This window comes from Dysidea avara, chromosome 1 (assembly GCF_963678975.1).
Source record: "Dysidea avara chromosome 1, odDysAvar1.4, whole genome shotgun sequence".
NCBI classification, from domain to species: Eukaryota; Metazoa; Porifera; class Demospongiae; order Dictyoceratida; family Dysideidae; genus Dysidea; species Dysidea avara.
This window is the reverse complement of record NC_089272.1, coordinates 14,054,521-14,080,184: the sequence shown is the minus strand read 5'-3', so window position 1 is coordinate 14,080,184 and position 25,664 is coordinate 14,054,521. Positions and strand designations below refer to the sequence as shown.

The window sequence follows — 25,664 nt, the reverse complement described above, 5'->3', positions numbered from 1 at the left end:
CACCTAAAACTCCTTCAGCAGCCATGTACTGTTACATTGTTAAACCACATACATAATAAATCTGTTTGATGAATTATTCAATGTGATGTTTTGTGGCATGTATCTATGTCAGTTACGGTTTTAACTGCAGGACATTTAAAACCCCTTCAGAAGCCACTAAAACGGTGTGTGAGCATGTGGTAGAATAGTGCAGATTGCACTTCACTGAAAGGTGCAGGTTCGATATCCCAAGTCAGACAACCTTTTTTTTCACTTTTTTTTTAACCTTTTAGGTACACTTTTTAAAAAGCTGCTTGACCACTCTATTAGAGTCGCTGACTGTTCAATTGGGATTTTTTTTTTTTTTAGCGGAAATCGGTCAGCCATCCTTGACCGGTTCAGTAGATAATTGGGCGGTCTTCGAGATAATTGGTTGGTAAATGTCCAATGGCCGATCGTTATAATCCACTCTGCCTCCCTTGTTTCCTTGCTTTTTATTGATTCCTACTCAAATATAACAATCACAACTGAACCACACATACCACATCAAAGGAAAGTATGGAATTGTCAGGTATAACGTGCACCCTGGTTATCAATTACTAGTAAGCATTGTTGCCATTTTGTTTAACTTTGTTCCACCCATTTTACAGCATTACAAACAAAGAAGAGTGTAAGAACTTCTGCAGTCAGTATGGATTTTGCAATTAAATACACACCCCAACTATCAATTACTAGAAAGCAATGGCTATTCCAGTTCATTTTACACAGCATTTCTAGCAAAGGACAGTACAAGAAGCAGGGTTTAACCCAGAATATTAAGCTGGGGGGAGAGTAAGCTGCTTCGGACTCTAGGAGGTCTAGGCCCCCCCCCCCCCCCCCCAAGAAAATTTTGAAAATTTAGGTGTAAATATACTCGGTGAAATTTTAATGTGATGCCATTGAATATTGACCATTCGATTATACAACTTTGAGACCTTTCCATTTTTCAAGGTTTTAGGTATAAATAAAATAGCTAACTCATGGGGAGTGGGGGCTGTGCCCCCCCCCCCCCCCCCCCCCCAGATTATTCCCTAAAGAAGGGTCTCTGCAATCAATACACTCACTACAGAAATTATGGATGATATCAGCTTGCATTGAAGCCACCACGCGTTATCGCAAATCAACATCTTTGAGGCAGTGGAGAAAGAAATATGACACAAAAGAGGACAAAGTTAAATCCATGATGCATGCACTACTGCAGCTGCAGTTGACGAAAAGGTATGTTTCATGCCAAAGTGATGTTGAACAGTGAAGAAATTAAGCCTGTAGTGCTAACCATAGTCGAGAGTTATGCTTGTCTGAAGGAATCAGTTAGTCTATGGAATATTCAATTGAATAGAGTTTTTTTTATTAATTTCATAGAAACTGTTGGATGGGTTTGGGATCACCTTAAAGGAATTTTTAGGTTACATTACATACACTGATACTGCCACTCTGTTCTGAAGGAAAAGTGAGGCTGTTTTTGGGTAATATTGAAGGTCAAGAAGCCCAAACTTCATAATGTGAAGTTCAAATCAGATACTTTAGTTAACTTTACATGTTAGCATGTTAAGGATACACATACATATTTATCATTTAACTACAACATGCATGTATGCATGTATGCACACAACACTGTTAGTGATTACTCACTTTTGTTTAAACAGAACTGTTCCTATATGAAACAAGACAAAGAACACACACACATAACACATGGACAAATAAGTAATCCCAAAAAACCACAGTTTCCAATTCATGAAATATACGTTCAGCAAATTTTCTTGAATAAACAAACTCTATTGCTTTATTGTCTGCTCAAACACTCTAAAAGAACACACACACCACAGAAATAAATCTGAATGCTTTATTAGAGTATTCTCATATCATATTAGCAACCACCAACACCACAGCAGTTCACTTCTTTCATATACAAACCAGTAACAAAAAGTTTATACAAGAATTACAGGTGAATCATAAAACTGGTGCAGTTGAACTGCCTATAAGCAGCCACTCTCCACAATCCAGATTAAAAAAGTATTCATCACAGAAGCCACTAGAGTACTCTGTATTGATCTCACACTACATGTAAATGTCACCATTAAATCCAATTTATTAGTAAACATTCCCAACCAAATGTATGTAACTGACATTCATTGACCTAACCACATCCACTTATCATGCGCATATCATGGGAATGGCATTCAGAAACTGTGAACTATAGGGATTCTCTCAACTACTTGGAATTTGACATGACTTTGGAACCAGCTCACTTAACTATGGGAGTAGTTGGGAGTACTGTACTGGTTTCAGATGTAGCAGTACATTTGTGTGTACTAATATAAATGGGAGTTGTGAAACCACGAACAAAATGTCTTGATTAATAAGATGTCCACATTCAGTGTACTTTATCTGCTAACCAAATTCAACTTAATTTTATTAGACACTCACAACAGTATATATAAACATATGTTATACAGGATAGTAATTAGGCTTGCCTGTGTCAGGGTGTTCAGACAGTTCATGATGTAGGAACCATCTCTGGTGTGTTCTCACTGCTTCACTGTCATACTTGTGGCTGACCAAGAACTGAAGATATGGGTAGGTATTCTTTGGATATTTGATGGACTACAGAAAATACACACGTATGTATGCCATGATGGTCAAAGTGTCCTTTGATTTTTTTCTAGGTAGAAAGGCAATTAGGTACCCGCCAATTATGCTCATTATTTTACCTATTATGCTATGCTGCACTGCTCAAAATTTTGTCTATTACTGTATGCTTAAATTAATGCTCAGTATTTACCTATTATGCTATAGGCATAGCAACCAGGGGAGCAAGGAGGGCTGGAACCCCCCTTGCAATTTTATTGCAAAGAGATCACAGGGGCGTATGCAGGAATTTTGAAAACGAGTTTCCACTACAGCTAAGTGACTGTTATATTAGAGTGTTTATATTACCCGACTGCTTTATTAGAGTATGTAACTCAATCTTTTTCACCAAAATTATAATTCAGAACAATGCTATAAATGTTACTATCATATTAGAAACTATTATTTAACTAAGATAAAAGTTTAAAATGTGTCATGTTCCATGATAGATTACAGATTCTGGAAACCAGAAGTTTCAATTTCTTAATGTTTTAAGTAGTATGTAAAATCCAAAAGGGGTTTCTTGAAACCCCTGGAAATCCCTCTCAGTACACCCCTGGATCGAGATACTTTAATAGAGCAGTCAATTACTCTAATAAAGCAGTTACAGTATTCAGAGAGGTAGTGTAGCAAATTATGAAGTTGTAAATTATGTACTTATGTGTGTTTGGTGGAGGGCAGCCATTCTTAGAAGGAACTGACCTTTTTTGGCTCTTCAATGCTGTGCCATTACCAAATCAAACCAAGAGTTTAGAGCCCCCCCCCCCCCATCTAAAAATATCTAGCTATGCCTATGTATGCTCAAATTACACTCAATATTCATATCCTCAAAATGCATGACACAGAAAATATCGATATACTCTAATAGAACAGTCGGCTGATTATTTTCTGAATGTTCTATTAGAATATATTGATCCTTTTCTGTGATTTCTATTTTGATAAGCAAGAATTTATGGTAATGCACAAGTGTTCAGCCTATTGTGCTAGCATTATGCTCAATGCTTTCAGGCACCTATTATGCTCATTATTATTGCAGCATAATCACAATACAATCAAACCCACTTCAGGATACTCATAAATTATCTTAATTAAATAAGTGTCCTGATTTTGGTATATTAATCAATATGGGACCATGGACGTGCAATAGTCAAAATGTCCAATTTAAGGGTTCCCTTGTACAGAAAACCACATCATGTACTTCACTTTACATTTACTGTAGCTACAACTCTTGAACTCTAACAAAAGTCAGTGAAACAAATCATTGATATATGTATGTACATTGATATATGTATGTACATGCATCCATCAAAGCATTTCAAACATTTCTCACTACACACACACACACACACACACACACACACACACACACACACACACACACACACACACACACACACACACACACACACAAAAAGCAACTGCAAGCAAAGCAAAGCCTCTGGCAGCTGTGCAACACAGTTATTGTCACTCTGTGAACAAGTACAACAATACCTGCACACCATTTAGGTACTAGGACCAGCACAGGTAAATCCTCCAGGTAAGAACCCTCAGCTGTGTTACATCTTACAGATGCAGGAGAAGTTGGGAATTTCTTTCTCCTGTTGACACAAGGTTAGTACTTTACAGTAGCATATACAGCACACACACACACACACACACACACACACACACACACACACACACACACACACACACACACACACACACACACACACACACACACACACACACACACACACACAATGCATGGTTCAAAATGTAACGACATACACAAGTTCACGTTACACATACTTCAGTATGGATTACAATAAATTGATCACCACAACACATCAGTTGGTATACAGTAGCAGCCTACATTGCTGATAGGCTCCATCCCCAGCATCTAAAATGGTGTAATAAACTGTGCTACTTTATATAGAGTTTTGCGTGGGTAACATCCAACAAAAAAGTACTGTAAGTACTGTTGATAGGCATGCGTGCATTATGCCAGAATAACTATGGGAATAATCGGTGGTAAAAAGAATCAGGAATAATTTCAAAATAATAGGGCGATCTTCCAGAATAATTAATTAAAATTCACACATTTTTCATGTAGTATCGCAGAAAAATTGTAAAGGATCATCCACAATCATTGGTAGCACAAAATCAGGCAAAAAGATCAAGATACTCTAATAGAGCAGTCAGACAAGTTTAGTTGTGACTGCTCTATTAGAGTATCTTGATCTTTGGGTATAGTTTTTATGGTTACATTTTCATGATCAGCTGCAGAAGAATATCCATTTGACTTTTACAATTCCAGGAATTACTCCAGGAATATTTGGGAATAATTTTGGGAATAATAGGTGAATAAAAAAAGAATTGCCAGAAAGAATAATAGGTACTTTAAAAAGCATAATGTACTCAAGCCTAACTGTTGAGGTGTGAACTGCCAACAAACTAAACTTCCAAGCTTAAACAGTTATCACAGTAATTAAAATACAATCACCAACGATTTTATATATTGTCAACAACCCTCAGGACAGCTGAGCACAGCCAACATAACACAGGAACGCAGTTTTGTTCCACACAAAAATTGCGATTATTACACTAACTAACAGGCCACACCACTAACACTCACCTAGACATGTAGCTAAATGTACAACCAAGGTGTCATGTTAGTACGTTTTATGTACTGAGCTTCAATCCACTAGAAAATTCCATCGCCTTGCTCGTGAAATTGACAGATGGCACTCCAATATACCCTGTACTCCGATCTTCGTCCTCGGTCAAAGTGGTCAAACTCGAAAAAGTTTTGTAAATTTTCATAAAATTGTGGTTTTTATAAGTATCAATTTGTGGTATGCACTTTACAAAAGAACTTGTCTTTTGACTTACTGCAAATTTCTTGCTTCACTTTTGACTTTCGTTTTGATCGAGGATGAAGATCAGAGAACAGGATATATTAAAGCACTCTGCACTTGGCTCTGATGCTATTAAAACACTAGTACTCGGCTTGTCTCATGCTTTACTAGCGGTGTTGCTTTAGCATTTAACAAAATAATGTGACCAAATTTCACAAAACAAGGTTTCCACACACATCCACTTTTATGACTTTGAAGTACCATAACTCAATGTAGGAGTATGCCATTAGTTTCAAATTTTGACCTGGTACAGTGGAACCTGCCTATATGGTCACCTTGGGACCAGATATATCTGGACTTTATATACAGGTGGCTGTTATAGAGAAAACCTGTATAAGGTGGTCTGCAGCATTTTAGTGGCTATGACCGTTATAAATGAGTAATTATTATAAGAGGCTCGCACCAACCGCAATACAGTAATAATTTTACTAGTCTTTATACAGAAAGGGCAAGGTGAGCTTGTTATGAATGTTGGTTATAGCTATTGAATACGTTTAAGCAATGAAGTCTGATAGTTTATATAGCATTCATTGAAAGGCAGAAAGTGTGATAATTGCGCATTAATTGAAACGGTGCAGTTGTGTCAGACCATTGGCTCAACAAGCCACCATAAAAGGAAACGACCGCTATACGAAGGATGATGTTATGTATACAGTGATTCCAGTGGCGGATTGGGGCTACCCCCCCCCCCCCTTTTCCTTTCTAAGTTAGTACTCGGCCAATAAAACCCTAAATCTTCTATGTGCATCAAAAGCAGACTTACTTCAGGAACTATGCATCACTACCAACACAAATAATGTCTATGTAACTATACCTATTGTTCAACTCTGTTCCAGGAGAATATAGCTTCCTTTTCCTCAAGAGTTCTTCAAAAACAACTTTCGATTGTGGGTTGCATCTCCAGTTACAAAAGTTGTAATTGTGGGTTCAGTTTTATTCAGATGATTAGCAGAGTTTTCCACTATGGCTATGAGAGGTGATCAGTGTGGTTTTTATATTTTAAAATGAATTATATGATTCAAAAGTGTTAGTTGGTTTAATTGGTAAGGTTAGATATATCAGCTTCAGTATATTGGTATATTATGTTTATGTAACTAGCTACCAATTCAGCCATTTAGCAAACTGTATAGTCTTTTGGTAATTTGCAGTTTTATACTATAGCATATTCATCCACTTTTGTCTTTGAATGTAAAATCTGTATCAGTTACCTTCTGATATGACCCTATACTGTTGGTAATGGTGCTGGAATTTGTAGCTAGCCTATAGTTCAGTCTTCATAACCCAGCAGATATAATCATTTGACTATCAGTCTATCACAACAACATATTCAGAAAGCCCATAAATGCAAATATAGTTGCACTTTGCTAAGGATTGCCAATGGACTAGCTAATAGCTACTAGTACCCTTCACTGCATTCTGCTTTTCAGTACACATCAGGGGTGGATCCAGACTTTTAAAAAGAGGGGTTCCACTTTGGAATTGCAACTTCAGCCTAGCTGTAAGTAAAAGACCAAAAAAAGAAGAAAAAAAAAAGGTCATCACCTGCTGACAACAGTTGCCCCTCACCATAGATGCCCTCACCAACTATATTTCCTTATTAAACAACCCTAACAGCATGATTAACTATCTTCTCCAATCTGGACTGCGGATCATGACTCAAAGATGGTCCCCAAACAGACACCACACAGCGTAGGTGAGATAGTACAAGAAGTTTCAGAATAGCCACAGGTAGTACCTCTGATGGCAACCAATTAAGTATAAAATTAATACGCCATTTTCTTGCAGGGTTGAAATAATTATGAAAAGTCCCTTGTAAGTTTACAACGCCCAAGTACTGCCGAATACTGGACAGATATTAGCTGATAGCCAATCACTCAGTAATGAGCTATGGGATAAAGATCACTTAAGCAATTGTATTTGCACAATGTTTTAGAATGTGTGATCCGCTAGACTTTTGTACATCGAGTGTTGAAAGTAGGTGTGTATCCCAGACTGAGATGGTGAGAGTATGCATGTCAGGTACATGTCATTAATAGTATCATTTGTAGGTATCATTGACAAGTTTTCTTTTGTGAACACTACAGCACATCATGATCACATGATGAAAATATTACATTTGATCTACATAGCATGTACTGTACATGTTTGTAACTTCACTACATAATACATTATGTGCAGTGAAAAGATGACTGTACGTGCTTCACTTATAAGGTAGTGCATAAAAGCAAATGCATTTTTTTTCTGTGATTGGTACATTAAAAGGCTAACTTTAAAGGGTTTAATGCAGCAGTCAGGAAAGGTTGATATACTCTAATAAAATGACCAACTTTATGACATAATTTTGATTTTGAGCATAATATAACTGCAGGCCTCAAAAGCATAATAGGCTATTTTCAAACCATTATGATAGGCTCAACCTATAGTGGATAGTTAGCATAGCTTCTTTTTTTACTATGGGTATAAAGCTGGGATACTACATTGCCATGGATGCATTCCATTTTTATATCAATAGTGGAAGATATTCCAATTGAGCCATCACTTACAGTACTCTTCAAGTCAGATTTACTCTAATGACACAGTTAGCTCTTAAGTACAATTTTGATGTTGAAAGGCATAATTTATTTTTAACGCAACATAGGCTTGACTATTGAGCACTGCTCCAAAGCATAATTGGCTGTTTCAAAGCAGAATTGCTCAAGTCTATTATACGTTTGTGCTATTACGCCAGGTTTTGTTGTGACAGGGACTGCAAAAATAGGGCATGTGGGAACATAGAATTTGCCTAAGTTTTAAAGCTTTCATGGCTCATAACTTTTTATACCATTACGCTATAGCCATGAAATGTTCAGCACATATTACTCATTTATTTGGCTTTATAATGCAAGTTATAGAATAGATATATTTTATTCCAGTACGGAGATATGACCTATTGTGTGACAGAGTATAGTTTGTGCCCACATTTCCTATTTTCGCAGGCTCAGTCATATACAACACATACTCCAGAGAACATGTATGTGAAATAAATATAATTTATGAATATTATTTTCACCTAACACATAACTACATGATATAGCTGAATTGATTCAAAATACTGCCTATCAGCAAGACCATTACAGCAATTGAAATAAACCAGTTCTTCTAAAGTTCTTGATGATCATCGCCAACTTTCTCATCTGCTGCAGGTCCACCGTCAAGTTGTAGTATCTCTTCTGATTCTTGATCTCCTTGATCTTTTGTTGATTCCTGATCTTCACTTGACTCACCACTCTATATTTTAAGATACACAGACATTCATTATGGACACTATAGTAGTATTTATACAAAAGGATGCATTTGTAGACACATCACAGACACGGATAATGACACATATATACACAGGCTTGTAATACACAGTACACATATAAAAGCAAAGCCTGTGAAGGACTATCAACCAACAGGAGGACTGTGGTATGTAGGGCTCTCAGTTTCGATTAATTAATTTATCAATTAATTGTTGATTACTATATCGATTAATCTATATGTAGCAAACACCATGCATATAGCATCAGCTACACTTACCCAATACTGTATAGTAGTGGTAGTCTACACACCATCCAGAATAACATTACAGTGGTAAAAGGAAAGTTGAAGGAATGGTAGCAGTTGATAGGTAGTTACAAGTAGTAGTTTAGTTGTCAGCACTAGCAATCCTTTTCAGCACTTACAGGCTGCAATATGGCGTACTTAAGAGCTCAGGATCTGTCATGGATGTTGTTAATAAATGGTGAGCCAACTGTATAGAGGTGTACTGATAAGGATTTGTCAATATCCTACTGCATGATGTATATTCTAACGGCTTTTAGCATTGATAAAACAGAAGTGAGTAACTTTTGCTATAAAGCACAACAATACCCATGGTGGTGTGGCCTCTATAGACAATTAGGCACCACAAATATTTTAATACAAGCTTCCTTGTCCAGATTACTCTGTGTTTTGATTGTAGTTATCAAGATGGCTACTATACACAGATTATCAGTTTATTTTTCCTGTGATGCAGTTTTTTATTCAGTATAACAGCTACCGTTTTCAGAAGATCTGATATTTTAACACTAATAGCAGTACTTACATGTGTGGTTGAATGGCTTCTTGTAACTTAGTGCTTTATGGAATAGTATAGAGAAGCTTTCTATTTGTTGTAGTGAGCAAAGAGACTTTTCACTTAGACTTTTCTGTGTATACGATGCGATTAATCGATTACAAAATTAAAAAAATCGATTATATATTTTCATTGACAATTAATCGCGAGAGCCCCAGTGGTATGTTTCATGAGAAATGATGGAACCCAAAGACACAACACTGCTATGTTAAACATGAAATTTGCTAACTAGATCATCACCAGATCTCTATTATATGGCTGGTAGAATGTGAGTTAATAAAACAACAGTTGCTGGGCATCACGGAACATCAAACTCAGAACCATGTGATTACAAGGCCAGTACTCTAACGAACTAGTTAAACTACTTCACATACAACACATACACACACTATTACTACTAACCTTGTCATCCTCGCTATTATCCACAGTAGGTGGAGGTGGTGCATCACCATAAGTACTAGTAGGACCCTCCTCATCACCTTCACTAGTTGGAGCATCATCATAACCACTAGTGGGTCTTTCATCATCATATCCCCCAGTGGCAGTATCATCTATATCATCATCTTCACTAACTGTATGGTGCAGTACATAGAATTACATACACTTAATCACATACACATATACATACATACACACGTAGTATACACTTAACCCCAGAAACCGATAACTGCCACAACATTGCTGTCATTGTATAATGCATTTAGTAAAAGTTTTGCATAAATCACATGTAGAAAATGCTCACAATAAACTCACTAGTTGAGTTGTCCCTTGTAGCATTCTTGCTGGTGTTATATCTCCCATACTTTGGTGGCTTTGGTGGTCTCTGTGCATAGTTCATTAATTTGGAGACCATGTATCGTGTCTCCCTGTGCAATGCTCTACCCTTCTGATCTATATCTTCTACAAACATTACTGGATCTTCAAATGGTTTGGTGGCATTTTGTTTGCCCTCCATTTCTTCAAACCACTCCTATATAGCACCACAATACATTACCTATCACAAAATGTGTACAATTTACTTTAGTTTCATTCAACAGTGCCTCTAGTGTAGTGATTTCCACTTCAGTGAAGATGGACTCTACTTCGCTGCTGTTGGAAAAGTTTTTCATTTGTGTTAGAAAGTAGGAGGACATGTTGATGACTTCTTTAAGGCTTCCAATTGCTGCTGGTCTTGCACTGGCCTCTGCCATTCGCTTTATAATGGGACGTGATGCTTTCTTGAGTTCTCTCAATTTTTGTTTGTATGACTAAAAATAGAACAGGATGTTATATAAAGATTTTATGAAAACCTACATATGTATAAACAAGGTTTGATTTTACAAAGAAATATGGTGTCATCCCATATAACAAATATGGTATAGTTCCTAACATACCCTAGTTTCAGCATATTCCCCTTCATCATACAACCAGTCAGAAGTTGCTGATAAAGCTGTTGTTACTGTCTCACGTTCCTCCTCAGTAGACATTTCGGTCACCTCATCATTATACATGAAGTCCTGCATTTCAAATATGTGTGATTCTAGAGCATTCTTTGCTTGTTCATTGAGCTTCTTCTCTTCATCACGTTGGTATAGCCACTCCAACCTTAAATTGTAAGAGATTTAAATTGGTATAACAAGTTTGATTGTGTAGTGTGCAAGATGATAAAGGAATTAAATGTGATATAAAAAGGTTGTACAACGTTAGCATAATTTGTACAGACCAGCTAGGCAGCAGCTGGGTATAAGAAGTACTCATTGTATGCTATTTGTAATAATTACAGTTTACCACTTTATTTAATAAATAAGTACAAGTTGATTTGTTAATTTGTGGTATTATATTATTGCGTTATCCACTCAAATTATCCTTATCCACTCAAAAGTAACCTTTGTTTCACTTTCATAACCACACTTTAAAGCTTTAGTTTCCTTCTTAAAAGCTTTATGGCTTATGAGTGTACGTAGACATTTGTTAGTGGTTACAGACAATCTAATGGAGAGGATAATTTCATTATCATTTACACTACACTTGAATCACATGATATTTAAAATTACAGAGGTTCAGTGGAGTTAGGATGTGTGTTTGGTACTGCTTCAAATTATTTTTTCAATGGCATATTTCTCCTTGTGGAGTTTATTTAGATGCCACAAATATATTGGAAGCAATTACACTACTGTAAGGGGTACACATACAGTAGTACTATCATTAAGTGACATGTTCTCTATGCTTCCATTGTTATTAATACAGCTCGATTGCTGTGTTTGATCACTAAAGTACAGTTAGGAATGGCAGTCATGTGCTCAAGTGTTATCAGTCTAGCTAGATCATCGAGGGATGTGGTCGTCATGCTCTTTTTTCAGTCGTACAGCTGCGTACAAGGCTGCATTTACAGTTGGCCACCATGCCCTCTTATTGGTCTTGCTGCACTTAAAATGAATAGCAAAGCACATGGTGACTATGTCAATTGAAATATCATGTAGGACAGCCATAGAGGCTCACTCTAGATACTCTAATAGAGCAGTCACCCTAATACAACAGCCATGTTCAATATTCTAATAGAACAGTCACGTGTGTATTATACAGTAGCTATATGCTACAGTGTAATAAAAGTTCTACACCGTAGCGGTTTTTTTTTTTAAATGCTTGGATCCCTTTTTAAATGCACTATGTGATTAAACCTCAGCCCTAATGATGATGCCACACTACATTCTATTGTGTTCATGTTTGATAGTTGAGAATATAAAACTATAAAGCTTTTCAGTTCTTACAGTCTACAATACAAATCAGGTTAGTGTCCTGGTATTAGAGCATCAATAATATTTTAATTCTCTAAACACAAAAATGTTGTATCACATACAAACAGATACACATACAAACAGATACACATACAAACACACGTGCTGAACTCACTTGGTCTTGGATTCCACAACAGCTGCTGTATTTAGTGGGGTGACATCAACAGTGACCACTTCAACTTCTAACTCTTCTTTAACCACTTCAAGTTTTGTTGTTTTCTTAGTAGTCACATTAGATGGTGCTGTATTGTTCGTTGACATGTTCTCTGGTTTGGTCTCAGCTTCTTTTCCTTTATCTGTTTCAGATTTATTATCAGCTGCTTTAGTTGACTCATCGGCTGGTGCTTGTGTATCATCAGTTTTACTAGCTTCTTCCTCCTTGGCTGATTCATCAACAGGTTTAACTGTTTTGGGTTCCTTAGTGGCTGGTGTATCATCAGCTACTCCTTCACTATCCTTCTCAGTTGGTTGTTCATCATCTGCTGGTGGTGGTGCTGCTGTTGTGTCACCTGGATTAAAGTATGTTGTACTGAAACAAGCCCATCAAATAGCACGTCTGTATGTGTGTGTGTATGGATGTGATGGTATGAATGCAGCCAGCAGAAGTATTAGCAAGTTAGACACACACAACACACACAACACAACACACACACACACACACACAAACATGGACATAGGTGAAGTCTCACTAGGAAATGTATGGGAGGCATACATTGTTACAATGCTTTCCCTGTATAATATGTATCTTACCTTCTTCAGTGGTATCAGGTTTAGCTGTAGTGTCTTCTGGTTCACTAGTTGTTGTCTGGTCATCAGAAGATGGTTCAGTTGTACTTTCCTCATCTTGTGTAGGAGGAGGAGGAGGTGTGGTCTCCTCTTCAGATGAACCACCACCAAAAAAACTGGATATTTTACTACTGATCTCTATAGGGGAAAATGTGATTGTTGAAATGTATGAGTCATGCTGGACATTCTATAACAGTAGCATTGAAGATACAGCACAAGTCATAACCTACGTTTACAGTGGAAAATGTATACTTTATATAATAACTTAGTAAAACTCTAACTAACTTAGAAATAGTACATAAACGAATGTCGTTATGCTTCGAGGATTTGAGTGCAACATTTGAAGCTTTGTGAACATTGTATGTAGCTATAGCTACAGTTTTCTAGTTATTATGCAGTTGGCATAATTTTGAGTGTATTGTAGCTCAATTCATTAACAACAGTCATTGTTCTGGCTCCCTTTGGCAAATGGAATTTCTCACGTTGACGCTATTACTAGTCTGTTCAGATATGGCAGCAGGAGAAAGCACACAACAAGATGTAGCTGCTATTTGAAAACCTTACAGCAGTACACAACTCATGAATGTTCTTCCTCGGCAGCTTGTCCTAACTGTACATTGCGATTATCAGTAGGCGTGATCACTTGTGTGATGCGAGCTAATTAACTTGTCAGACACCTAATGGCTTTGTGTACAACCACCTTCCATTACTTTCTAGTGTCTCAAGTGCACTGCCCACGGCGAAAATTGTTCATGGCGTGATGAGCAGTTGGATTCTTGCAGTCTTCTGCTAGTCAATATAACCACATTACGCATGCACAAAATTCAAACTTCGCTAATGTCATTCGAATACTGCACCCTTCGAACCATTGAACGAATGCAGTACATTCGTTTATGCACTACTTAGAATAACTCCAACACAATATCAATTTGCACATAGACCAAATGGATTGGCATTCTGATCAAACTAACTAGAAAATGTTGACTCTTCTTCTGCTGGTACCTCCACATATTCTTCCACTTCATGTTCAAAAATCATCTCCACCTAAACCACAAATGATACCAACAGGCTATCAACATTCTTAATTATAATATGGTTATGAGGGCTCTATTATGAGGTGATTTGGAGGTGGCCTTGGTAAAGAGGTCACGAATTCCATCTTAGTATATATGGAGGGACACATATGCACTGTTCTTGTCATGACCATTACTATGAGGAGGAGAGGTTGTGTTTCACTATACTTTATGTACGTACGGATGATAACTCACACTGTCAAGGTTCAATACACCACTCTCATCCATTCTAAAGTGAGCCTTAATACCCTTCTGTGTCTTGTCCTTGTGTTTATCAAATGCATCAGTCACACCGGTCAAGCTCACATGTCTTAGAACCTGATTACCCAGGAACCTGAAATACAACACATTGTGTTAATTGTGTATAAAAGTTAAGCTACCCATGAAATATGAATGTTTACAATTTTCAAGACACGAAGATATATGTAAACACCCACAACAGAAATAATTGTGAAATAAACAATGCCTTACAAGAAAGTAAATCATCAGTCAAAGAAAAAAAACTTTAGTTTGACACTAGGAGGCTATTGTTACGACTTGTGCATTGTGTGTGTAATACTATAAGAAAGTTTAAGTGCTAAAACTACAATAAACTGTTTTAAGAGTAAGTACATACATCTTTGCGTACACATAACATTTACACATACTGTCTGTCTTGTTCAGGCAGGAAATCCACAGATCCATAACTGATATTGAAGTTGAAGTCATTAACCAGTCTATTAAATGTCATCACTTTCTTCTGAGGATAAGGATTGTTCCTCTGGAACAATGTCTTCTTCACCACTTTAGTACGTTCCTCTCCATTCTCCTCAATAATGTGTCTCTCAAATGTGATCTGTAATAATGAATAAGACAAAAATATTTAATCAAGAATAAATACTCAAACTTTTCTATTAATTTTATCAATGTATTAACTGTAATTTTGTGTTATCATAATTCATCATCATTTATTATGCACTCCATCAATTACTAAATTGTTTAGCTTTGTTACCATGAAGCTAGATAGTAAGTCAGGAATTATTAAAGCACAGAAGCACCTTCTCAACTGCTATACAGTGGAACCTGCACAATAGATACATGTACATACCTGTTTATGGTATACAATAGGCACTAAAAAATTTCCCATTTTGCCAGTGTTGCAGTGGAATAGTGTCAAAACAGCAGTGGAATGGTGACAGAATGTTGCTCAAACACTGCTGGAATACCATCGAAATGGCCATGAAATGCCATGTGACGCCAACAGAATGGGAACTTTTTTGACACCTACTGTACTTTCGACCTTTAATTAATTGAAATACACAGGTGCCTCTTTCTGAGTGACACACCAACAGGTTCCACCAGATAATTAATTAATCAAATTTTCCTATGTATGTGACATCTCTAACAGAGTGGTCTTCATTTCATGTGTATGAGAGAGACACACTTATGTTAACTTGAAGGGATTTGCTATTTTGTTGTACACTGTCGACTAACCTCTATGGGATAAATGGTTGCTTCTTTGACTAAGAACTTTTTCACCACAAATGCCTTGCTGAGAACTGCAGCTTGATAGACGGCTCCTAGAGTTTAAAAAATTCTTAAGATAATATCTACATAATACACAAATACAACATTTTATACATTATATGGAAAAATGCAGAGATACACAGTACTAACATTTCAACTTCTCTGCCATACAGTACAAAAAACATGAGTTTATACAAACAATATAGTGATTTATGTACATATACTTGACTCTGCAATGTGTGTACCCATTGTCCACAATGGTTAGTGTACAATACAAACACATACAGTACATACCAAGTGCTGCTGCTTCATCAGTGTTGATATTCTTACCAAGATCACGTCTACAAGAGAACATAGTCTAATGAATAGTATTAAGCCATAATACCCACACTAAATTGCATTACAGATACAGTGAACTTAAGAGATAAATAACCTAAAAGGCAGTGTGTACCTCTTAATGGTGTTCATTAGTACTTCTTGTACTTTAGGTACTCTTGTTCCTCCTCCAAATAAAATGACCTGTTCTATCTCATCCTATATAACAGTACATGCAACAATAATACCCTTCAACATTCAAATATCTGTAGTACTATAAATGTCATGCAAGTGTTGAAAGGTGAAAACCACTACCTTAATCCTTGGTTATATATAACTACACAAATGTTAACAACATCATGGGGCGAGCCTGAGTGAGCCTTGCATAAAATTCTATTTGTACATGGTTGACGTGTGGTGTTTTTGTTATTTTGTAGGTGAAGCAGAGACGACAACAGAGAGCAGATTTGAGCAAGGTTGCCAGTATGTATCCACTGCTAGCTATTTTTGGTTCACATTTCATTAACTACAATGAATCTACATATATACATGTGCATGAAATTCAATGAATACGTGCCACTTGGTTGATTAAAACATATAGAAACTGTGCAGCGTTGCCATTGGTGCTACTGGTGTCATGATCTATATGCACGATCGGATCGTCTCAGTATTCCCTGTCTTCTGCAGTTTCATTGGCTCTCTTCTGCGAGTGTGCAAAGTGTATACTTGCTTCTGCTTCACCTGGTGCTTCTGCTGGTTTTCTCTGTCCATGTAGATAACAAGTTCTAAGCCATGCTAAACCATGTGGCACAAATACGGTCTTTTCGACGTATGTACCATTCACCAACTAGTGTGGGGCAATCCGTTTTCGTACAGGAAATTTTTAGGTATGCTAGCCTTATATGGAAGCATTTGTAGGTCATTTGTGTTTTCTTGTAATTGCTCGTGAACAATACATACGTACCATCGACTCGCTAGTGTGGGGCTTACTCAGGCTCGTCCCAATTATAAAAACAGTTTTGTAGTAAAAAACTTACTAAATGAAAAATCGTATTTAAGAAGGGTTATAAAAGCCAGAAATATCACCTATATAAACCAATGGTAGTGGCCATGTCATGTGCAACTGATTATAAAGCAAAAGACTACTTCAGTGTTGAGGTCATATATTTGGTCCAGAAGGTAAAGAGATTTCACAGTATAACATACTGCATGTATAGATGTAAATACACACCCATGACCCATTACCATGGTCATGTCAGCTGATCTCAAAGCCTGATTGACTGGTTCTCCAACCCTGTCAAACAGGTCAGCACACATGGTCTCCAGCTCCTCCCGTGTCACTTTACTACTGAAGTCAACATCTTCTAACAATCCCTCAATCTGTGGAACACATACACAACACAAGGTGACAAATCATGTCATAACAATGTCGTGAGGATATACTACCAGTACACAGAGAACTATAGTGTATGATAAACAAACCATGTAACTAAAGTACACCACATGACAAGTATGACACTGGCTTTGTGACAGTCAGCTTAATAATTTACTCCCCAAGATCGCTCAGACACACAAAAATAATGTACTGGTTTACTATACCACAGCATTGTGGTGTAGGCCACAGTTAACTATACATACATATATAATAATGGAGAGACATACACTGTATTGGGAGCTCAACTTACCTGAGCTTGGTGGTCAGTGTTGGCACTCAGTACTTGTTTTACTCTTTGTGCTTCTTTAAGTAGTTTAGCCATTGCTCGTGGTGAATCATACACACTGCCCTCTGTCTTGCCAAGACTCTGGAATACATTACAAGAAGCACATACAGTAATTACATCATTCTGTACAGCCATTGCCACATACACAGATACCAACAGAGTCAATCAGAGATGTGTAGTAAGGTAAGTACACAATCAATGTGTTTACAGACAAGTACATGACTACAGTGTCAACTAATCTGTTTACTGTAAACACTACTAGCATGACATGAACCCATATACTATCAAAGCTTGTTTACAATGTTTTCACACCTTTTATCTTCACTTCTAAACAAATTAATATGCTTAGATATAACTTATTTGTGTCCATACTGTGTATTGACAAGAGACAGTTCCTTAGGTGGCAAAAACACTTAATGGCACATTAAATAAACATCATAGTGTAAACTTGTTGTATGTATACAAACTAATTATGGTCAGACATGACTAGTGACACTTGTACTTTACTTCTTCCTATAAAATCATCAGACTAGCAGGTTAAACTGTGGAATCACAGAATACAAAGATGGCACTGACCAACTGGATCATAATCAATAGCTCTTGTGTGCTACTCCTGCTATTGTTGATGGCAGTTAATGGTGAGTTGTAATAAAAAGTGTTTGAGACACTTTAATAATTATGGTAACTAATAGACGCTTTTGCTGAAGCGAAAGTCACAGCCGTTATAAATATTGATGTGAATTTCCAAGAAGTAACACACAGCAAAGCTGAGGAAGCAATGTCATCTATGAAAAGGAAAAGATTTAGTTGTTCAAAAGCTTCACTAATGAGAGACAACAAGACTTATTCAGAGATAACATGTCACAGATCATTTGCTTCACAGTTCATTCCAACAGACCAGTATGATGTTATCCAGTCCCTGCACACTATTAACCACAACACCACAAGGAATCCTGAAATAAACAAGATATCCCCGTTAACAGACCAAGCACATTACAACAGTTTAAGAAATGATGGCCAGTCAAGTGATGCCTGGTTTGTGAAGCTACTACCCTCAACTGATACAGCCAAAGAACAAATCAAGTTACCAGTTACAACATTTGAGGTCACTATCAGGTACTTGGTGAGTAGTGATGATGATTTTACTGTCAGTGCGAAGTGACATCAGCTTGTGTTCCAATAACAAGTTATGGAACTCAGTGACAATTTGCCAATTATATATGTACATAAGACATTACATTTTTGCTGCATTACATTAATATTTTTATATGGTACAACTACTGTATTTAGAGTATTGTGTAGAAATATGTATTATCATGTGTGTGAATATGATCATGTGCACATTGTATGTTTCTTTTTTTTGTACTTTAACCTCAGTACTATTGTATGTTGGAAAATTTATTTAAACATTCAAGTCATAGCAGTCGTAATCAATTTGAACACAATTTCATTTATCAAGATTTCAGTTACGTGGAATTCTGTTTAACCACAATGTCACCTGATTTCTATACTACAGTTCGATTAGTACAGCTGTACCAATACTACATTTATATCCCATGTTGATATGCAATATTAATTTTATTGTCTATTTCCAGTACAGGTTTTTATCCAAACTTGTCTGTTTTTGTCAGTGCAAATCACAGAACAAAAAGAATCAAACACCAAAAAACCAAAAAAGTGGTGGAATAAACCATAAAAAAAACTGACCAATGTGGGATTTAACCCAAGCCAAGTTATGCTAGTTAAGAAGCTAGTTATTGACTTTTCAGTTGTCTGATGCTAGCTGATCCCCAGTAGTTCAGATCACTGTTTGTACATAGCAAATATCATGTACTCATGACATTGTACTGGACAGTTGCTGGCTACACATCTGAGTGTAAAGGTCACAGACTACCACTAGCATTTAGAATACTATTTTGTATTTGGAAAAAATTTAGCAGAGATCATTTGCAGCAAGGTTCATTTCACCAGATCACTATGGCATCATACAATCTCTTCAAATCATCAAGTTGCGGTTACAGAACAAATCTCACGAAGACAGATTGTCTGAAATAAGGAAACACATGGTTCCTTTAGTGAGTCAAACTCATTACAACAGTCACATTCACTACAACAGAACAAGAAATGATGATCAGTTGAATGGTATGACTGCAAGAGCTTTGTCTGTAAAGTTACTGCCTACATGTAAGTCTGCTGAGGAACCAGTACCAACCGAGCTACCAGTTTCAGCATCCAATGTCATCATCAGATACTTGTTGAGATGTGATGATAGAGAGAGACTACCTGCTCAGGACTGTCATGAAACTCAGTGATAGTTGACTTGTAGTATTTGTAATTTTCGTCTATTCATATAACGACATTTCTAACAATGGTTATACATTAGGTTATATGAACTAAAATGCTAAACTCTTCTAGGAGACACCATGGCACCAACCAACAAACCACTTTGTTTGTAACATAATCCCCAGTATAATGTTTATAAAATGTCACCAGGACCACCTACATGATGTACACACAACACCATACACAACTATAAGTAGTGTACACTTGGTTCCTGTACTGCAGTTGGCAAATCGTGTGGTACAGAAGATCTTGAGCGTGTGTAACAGTCATCTGATAACAATCGTCTGGTAGCTATAAACATGACAGCCATCACCTTCAATGCAGCCATCATTCTACTATTCTGCATGACAACCAGTGGTGAGTGAAATTAAACAGTTAAACTATGTATCTATCACATCTGGGATCATTCTGACATACTGTATCATTGCAGGTATTAAGGTAACAGTGGAGACAGTGATAATAATTAATCACAGGTTACATGATGGTGCTGCTGCTGATATTATCCCAGAAGTGTCTGAGTTTATGGAGAACTACACATTCACTCATAAAGAAAGTCTGGTCAGTGTTTCTAACACATTTTACCTGAAGACAGAGTACCACAAATATTTCCCAGCACAAAATGTTGATGCCGAGAATTACAACCTAATCAGTGTGATTAACGAGGGTAATGGCAATGATTCTCTTAGTTGGTATGAGATTAAAGATGACTACAAAGAGTTTATCGAGAACCTGGCCACTGGTGAATACTATGATGATAACACCTGGTCTATTGGATTGTTTCCTCTGGAGAACGTGCATGATGGTGACGACAGTGGACCGGTGGACATGCCACTACTGGGGATATCTGTCACTCTCAGCTACCAGCAAAGTTGTGCCAAGTATCCTGATGTTTGTGATAAGATAAGAGGAGCTACATAGATCAGTACTACTGATATGAACACTAGAAGGGACAATATACGCTGCGCATGTATTTACCATAGATGTTCACTAGGCCATTAGATTTCTCTGCTACACACTTGACTGTATGCACATCTGTGTATTTGTTTACTTGAATTGATGAAATAATGTGCTCGTGTTTGTAAACAATGTTAACAAAACAAATAAGCGCAATTCTGAATTGAATTTTGCTACACATGATCATGTGATTATACAGATGATCAGACAGAGGCTCTCTTGCCATATAGTGACTGTTTCAATTGTGATCACCACACCTGTTGTTTGTGCTAAGCATAAAAATCCATTCATATAAAATACAACAAGGATTTAAGAGCAGTGTTGTTATGGTAACATTTAGTAAAACTTAGAAGAATCACGGGATGGAATCACAAACGACCTGTATGGATGTACGTATGCTGTAAACACAATAGTTAAACTACAGAACAACAGAACTTGAAGAAAAAAGTCCTTACATGGATGAATACATGTTGCTTAAACATCTTTTATCTTAAAATGTTATTCATTTTCAAGTTAAAAACTTCATAGAGATATATAAGGTAATAAAGGTATTAGACTTCAGGATATTTAGTGATCAGAAAATCAGAACTCACTTTTGAGTACACATACTTTGATGAAACCCACGGTACAGCTAATTTACAGCACATCACCTTCATCCCCAGTATACACACAGTAACACACTCCATGAAGTTCGTAACTTGCCACAAAACAAATTCTTTAGTATTTAAAGTCATTATGGTTATTACAACATCAATGCTTGGACCGGCAATGCATGAACACTTCTGTGTATGAGACAAGTAAAGAAATACACGTATATGGTGTGATGTTCTATGGGACAATGTTTAGTACCAACCACTGTATATCAAAATGTGTTAGATCTACTGAGCAAACACAGCAAGGCAAAGTTAAACTTAGTCACATGCGTCATAGCTTCAAAGACAGATTATAGTATTCGCCTTCCAGTGCCTAACTGGTAAAGCAAAAAAAAACAAATAAGCAAAACACAGCCAAAGTATATTTGTTAATTTCAATACTCTGAATTATTACATGTAAATTTTAAACCTGCATCATCATCACATTAGGACATTAAACAAGCTGAAACATATGGTAAACACTGACATCATATCTTGTACTGCAATAGAACATTACAATAACATTGTTTACAGCAAGGCTACTACAGGATGTCATGGGGATGTGTAGAACATCAAAGAACCCATGAAGCTGTACCATACAATCAGCAACAATGACCTAAATCTTGACTGAGTCCAAATACAGTAAGTATTTGGACTCAGTCAAGATTTACGAGCAACTTCTACACAAAATATTAACATATTCACAAAGAAGACATATATAAATGCTCACTACTTCACTAACCAACACCTACTCCATCACATATGTACGTAAGAGGATGATGCATCATGTCTAACTGGGATAAGGAGGGACACTTGCTTAGCGGTTTGCTACCTACTAAAATACTTAACTAGACATAGCAATCTGGGGGGCAAGCGGGCTGAAGTCTCTTGTTGATCTTTAGAATTTAGTTTGAAAAGATCAAATAAAAAGTCAGTTGTTCTAATAAAAATGGCAAGTGGCAATGGAACACCGGTCACCTACCTTTATCATCTGTTGTTACTATGGTTACCAAACTGGTACAATAAGTAGTGGTTGTAGGTTATAATAAAAAAATTAGGAATTTTACATGGACAGTGTATAGTGTTGTAATAAAAAGTACTAAAACAAGCTGGATCAGAGTAGTACGTAATGTCCAAATACTGTACAACAATAAGAACTTAAGAAGTGAATATCTCTACTGTGCTTTATACTTGTTTGAGAACTTTTTTGTATGCTCATGAAAACTAAATAGCCTACTTTTCACAAAACCAGTCACAATATTATGTAGAGTAAATCACATTATACTAGATTACAACTGATCAGTGGGCGTGGTTGTACATAAGCCTGCAGACAACAATAGACGTGGATTCGTGCATACCTACACACTGATGTATGGGCATGACAATATACGTATGTCTACAGACAGTAATTTACATACGTGGGATAGCTCACAAAAGAAGCAGAACTACGCTATGACGTGCTACTACACGTCCACATCGTTACACTAATTAATTTAGCGAGTGGGATCAGACCCTGATAATCTGTAAAGCGGGACCTGGATGACCCGACTCAGTTTTAACACTGTTACTAAACTATATTAACTTTATTGACTTGCACGTTGCTAGTTTGCTGCGAATCGCTTTCACTGATCAATATCAACTACCAACTTTTGAAAACCAGCGAGACACATGTGTTCAAATAGTTTGGTGCAGCGCTAAACCAACAACGTGTATTCGAATAGTTTGATGCAGTATACACCCATAGATGGAAGCCGTACTGTAGTCTATTAACACTCAGCGGTAGAACCTTGACTGATGGCCATGGTAAAGAAGGATAAAAGGTAGGACAATAGTGCAAGCATTGCATGATTATCAATATACTAAAGGTTTCTTCTTAAGCGAACTAGAAACGTTTCTGCAAAAGAATTAGGGTTGTAGCTGTAGCCAGTTTTCCACTACACTTGACTGAAGGCGTCAGGCAAGCAGGCAGGCAGTAGAAAATTCCGTTGAATTATTATTATTTTTTAAATTCTGTATCAATTTCACGGAAATGTTTCAGGTCGATCTGAAGACACTTTTGAGCTTGATTTTACCCAACCAATACTGTCATGTTGTTGTGAGGAAAAATCAAGGCAGATTTTTGGGTTATACTACGTATATAACAACAGACCATGCCCATACCTTCAATGTCCCTACTATACAGTACTATCGTACTGTATGATTATCAACTCTGAACTGGCCATTTAAGTCTGCCTGGTGTTTACATCCATTTCTCAATTACAGTTTTTTAAAGGATTACAGTACAATAATTATGTATGTTCTCCTCTGCTTCCACAGAAGTAAAACCCATACCTTCAGTCTGTATTTGTTTTGTCATGATAAGATCTTAAATTTACGTTCTAACAAAGAACATCTTCACTGGTAAAAATCATTTATGAACATCTAAGCATACCTCTGAACTTGAACAAAAAGGTATTACTGAACTACCACAACATACAGAGTACATTAGTTGTAAACAAACTGGTCAGTTGACAGATATTAAATTAATTTACTGTAGCAAATCATATATACTTACAATGAGCAACATCAAACACTTTAAAAGTACCTAAGATGCACCTTTGTATACACAAATATGAAAGACGAAAATGATATAAAAATAAAACCACAGTTAGCCCTCAACCACACTGGTTAAGGATTACAGTTGAATACTGTGAAGAAGATAAGAGTTACTTATTGTGATTTTCTGACTGTACTATTACTATTAGAAGGAGTTAGAGAAATGGAAGTTACTAACTGGTTGTTGATCAACACTACAGCCATAATCCTACTGTACTGTACGATGGTGAATGGTGAGTACATCATCACAGAATATACATGTCTGTGTGTGCGTGCATGCATGTGTGTGTGTGTGTGTGTGTGTGTGTGTGTGTGTGTGTGTGTGTGTGTGTGTGTGTGTGTGTGTGTGTGTGTGTGTGCACTCAGCTAATTGCTACATCTTTTACAGTGACAACAGCTGAGGTCAGAGTCAGTGGTAGTATCGTGATTGATACTGAACTGGACAACATGCCCAATACAACAGAGACTATTGTCAAGGCATACCTACAAAGACATGACTACAGAGCATTACATAGATTGGTCCATGATGATGATGATGATTCACAACGTCTACTGACAACATTCATAAAGCACTACGACCCTTATGCTATTGATGTGGAAGATTATGACCTACTGGAAATCCTCACCAATGACACTGAAGACACAGGGAGTGTGATATGTGCTTTCATTACCAAAATAGAGGCAGCAACTGAAAGACAAGAAATCGACTCAAGAAATATTTGGTCTGTTGACTTGCTGTCCCCAAAGGATCCAGTTAATGCTACATCAATCAGGCTACCAGTTACTGTTTTTGTTGTCCTTTTTCGCTTTTACCAAGATTGCAGTGAAGCACCACAAATATGTGACCAACTGCGTACAGCTATCTAATAAAGACAGTCACTCTGTAGAAGTTGGACTTATTACAAACATAGATTATTAGGAATGCTCAACTTTTATTAAACACAATAGGACATGCAGCTGCTTTGTAAATATTATGAATAATTTGTATTTTATTACATTGTATAAATTTATTTTTATATAAGGGTTGAAACTACATAAGTATGTAAGTTACTGAGAAATTCAGTTGTTAAGATGGTAAGCACTAACTCTATAATGATACAACAGAGTTAGTTTACAAGATCAGATTACATCATCACACAACACCAAAACATGTGTACATAGTACAACAAAGTACCTTCAACCATCCACACAAACAACAAGGTACTATAATTGAAATGTTAATCTCAAAAAGTTCCTTAACTACAAGTAAAGTTGAATGTGTTAAGAACTCTAAAGAATTAGTGT

At 36.7% G+C, this 25,664-nt stretch overlaps 2 protein-coding genes across 4 annotated transcripts in view; both read right to left on the bottom strand.

Moving 5' to 3' along the window:
- The window catches only part of LOC136259442 (hypoxia up-regulated protein 1-like), a 67,906-nt gene extending 62,635 nt beyond the window's left edge, over positions 1 to 5,271 (bottom strand). The window contains exons 1-5 of the mRNA XM_066052959.1: positions 5,264 to 5,271; positions 4,157 to 4,244; positions 4,056 to 4,115; positions 2,493 to 2,622; positions 1,651 to 1,672 (exon numbers count right to left, since the gene is read on the bottom strand). Of these exons, the coding sequence (XP_065909031.1) occupies positions 1,651 to 1,672; positions 2,493 to 2,622; positions 4,056 to 4,115; positions 4,157 to 4,244; positions 5,264 to 5,271 (308 nt within the window). The remainder of the gene's footprint in view (positions 1 to 1,650; positions 1,673 to 2,492; positions 2,623 to 4,055; positions 4,116 to 4,156; positions 4,245 to 5,263) is intronic.
- Positions 5,272 to 8,561: 3,290 nt separating this feature from the next.
- The window catches only part of LOC136257291 (hypoxia up-regulated protein 1-like), a 146,564-nt gene continuing 129,461 nt past the window's right edge, over positions 8,562 to 25,664 (bottom strand). For all 3 annotated transcript variants that reach the window (XM_066050412.1, XM_066050407.1, XM_066050421.1), the window contains 15 exons: positions 17,821 to 17,937; positions 17,381 to 17,515; positions 16,272 to 16,354; positions 16,115 to 16,161; positions 15,788 to 15,873; positions 14,962 to 15,149; positions 14,510 to 14,648; positions 14,213 to 14,285; positions 13,206 to 13,379; positions 12,571 to 12,964; positions 11,055 to 11,265; positions 10,701 to 10,928; positions 10,435 to 10,651; positions 10,084 to 10,253; positions 8,562 to 8,813 (listed from right to left, as the gene is read on the bottom strand). In XM_066050412.1, coding sequence (XP_065906484.1) covers positions 8,685 to 8,813; positions 10,084 to 10,253; positions 10,435 to 10,651; positions 10,701 to 10,928; positions 11,055 to 11,265; positions 12,571 to 12,964; positions 13,206 to 13,379; positions 14,213 to 14,285; positions 14,510 to 14,648; positions 14,962 to 15,149; positions 15,788 to 15,873; positions 16,115 to 16,161; positions 16,272 to 16,354; positions 17,381 to 17,515; positions 17,821 to 17,937 — 2,391 coding nt within the window. In that variant the 3' untranslated portion in view covers positions 8,562 to 8,684. The remainder of the gene's footprint in view (positions 8,814 to 10,083; positions 10,254 to 10,434; positions 10,652 to 10,700; positions 10,929 to 11,054; positions 11,266 to 12,570; positions 12,965 to 13,205; positions 13,380 to 14,212; positions 14,286 to 14,509; positions 14,649 to 14,961; positions 15,150 to 15,787; positions 15,874 to 16,114; positions 16,162 to 16,271; positions 16,355 to 17,380; positions 17,516 to 17,820; positions 17,938 to 25,664) is intronic.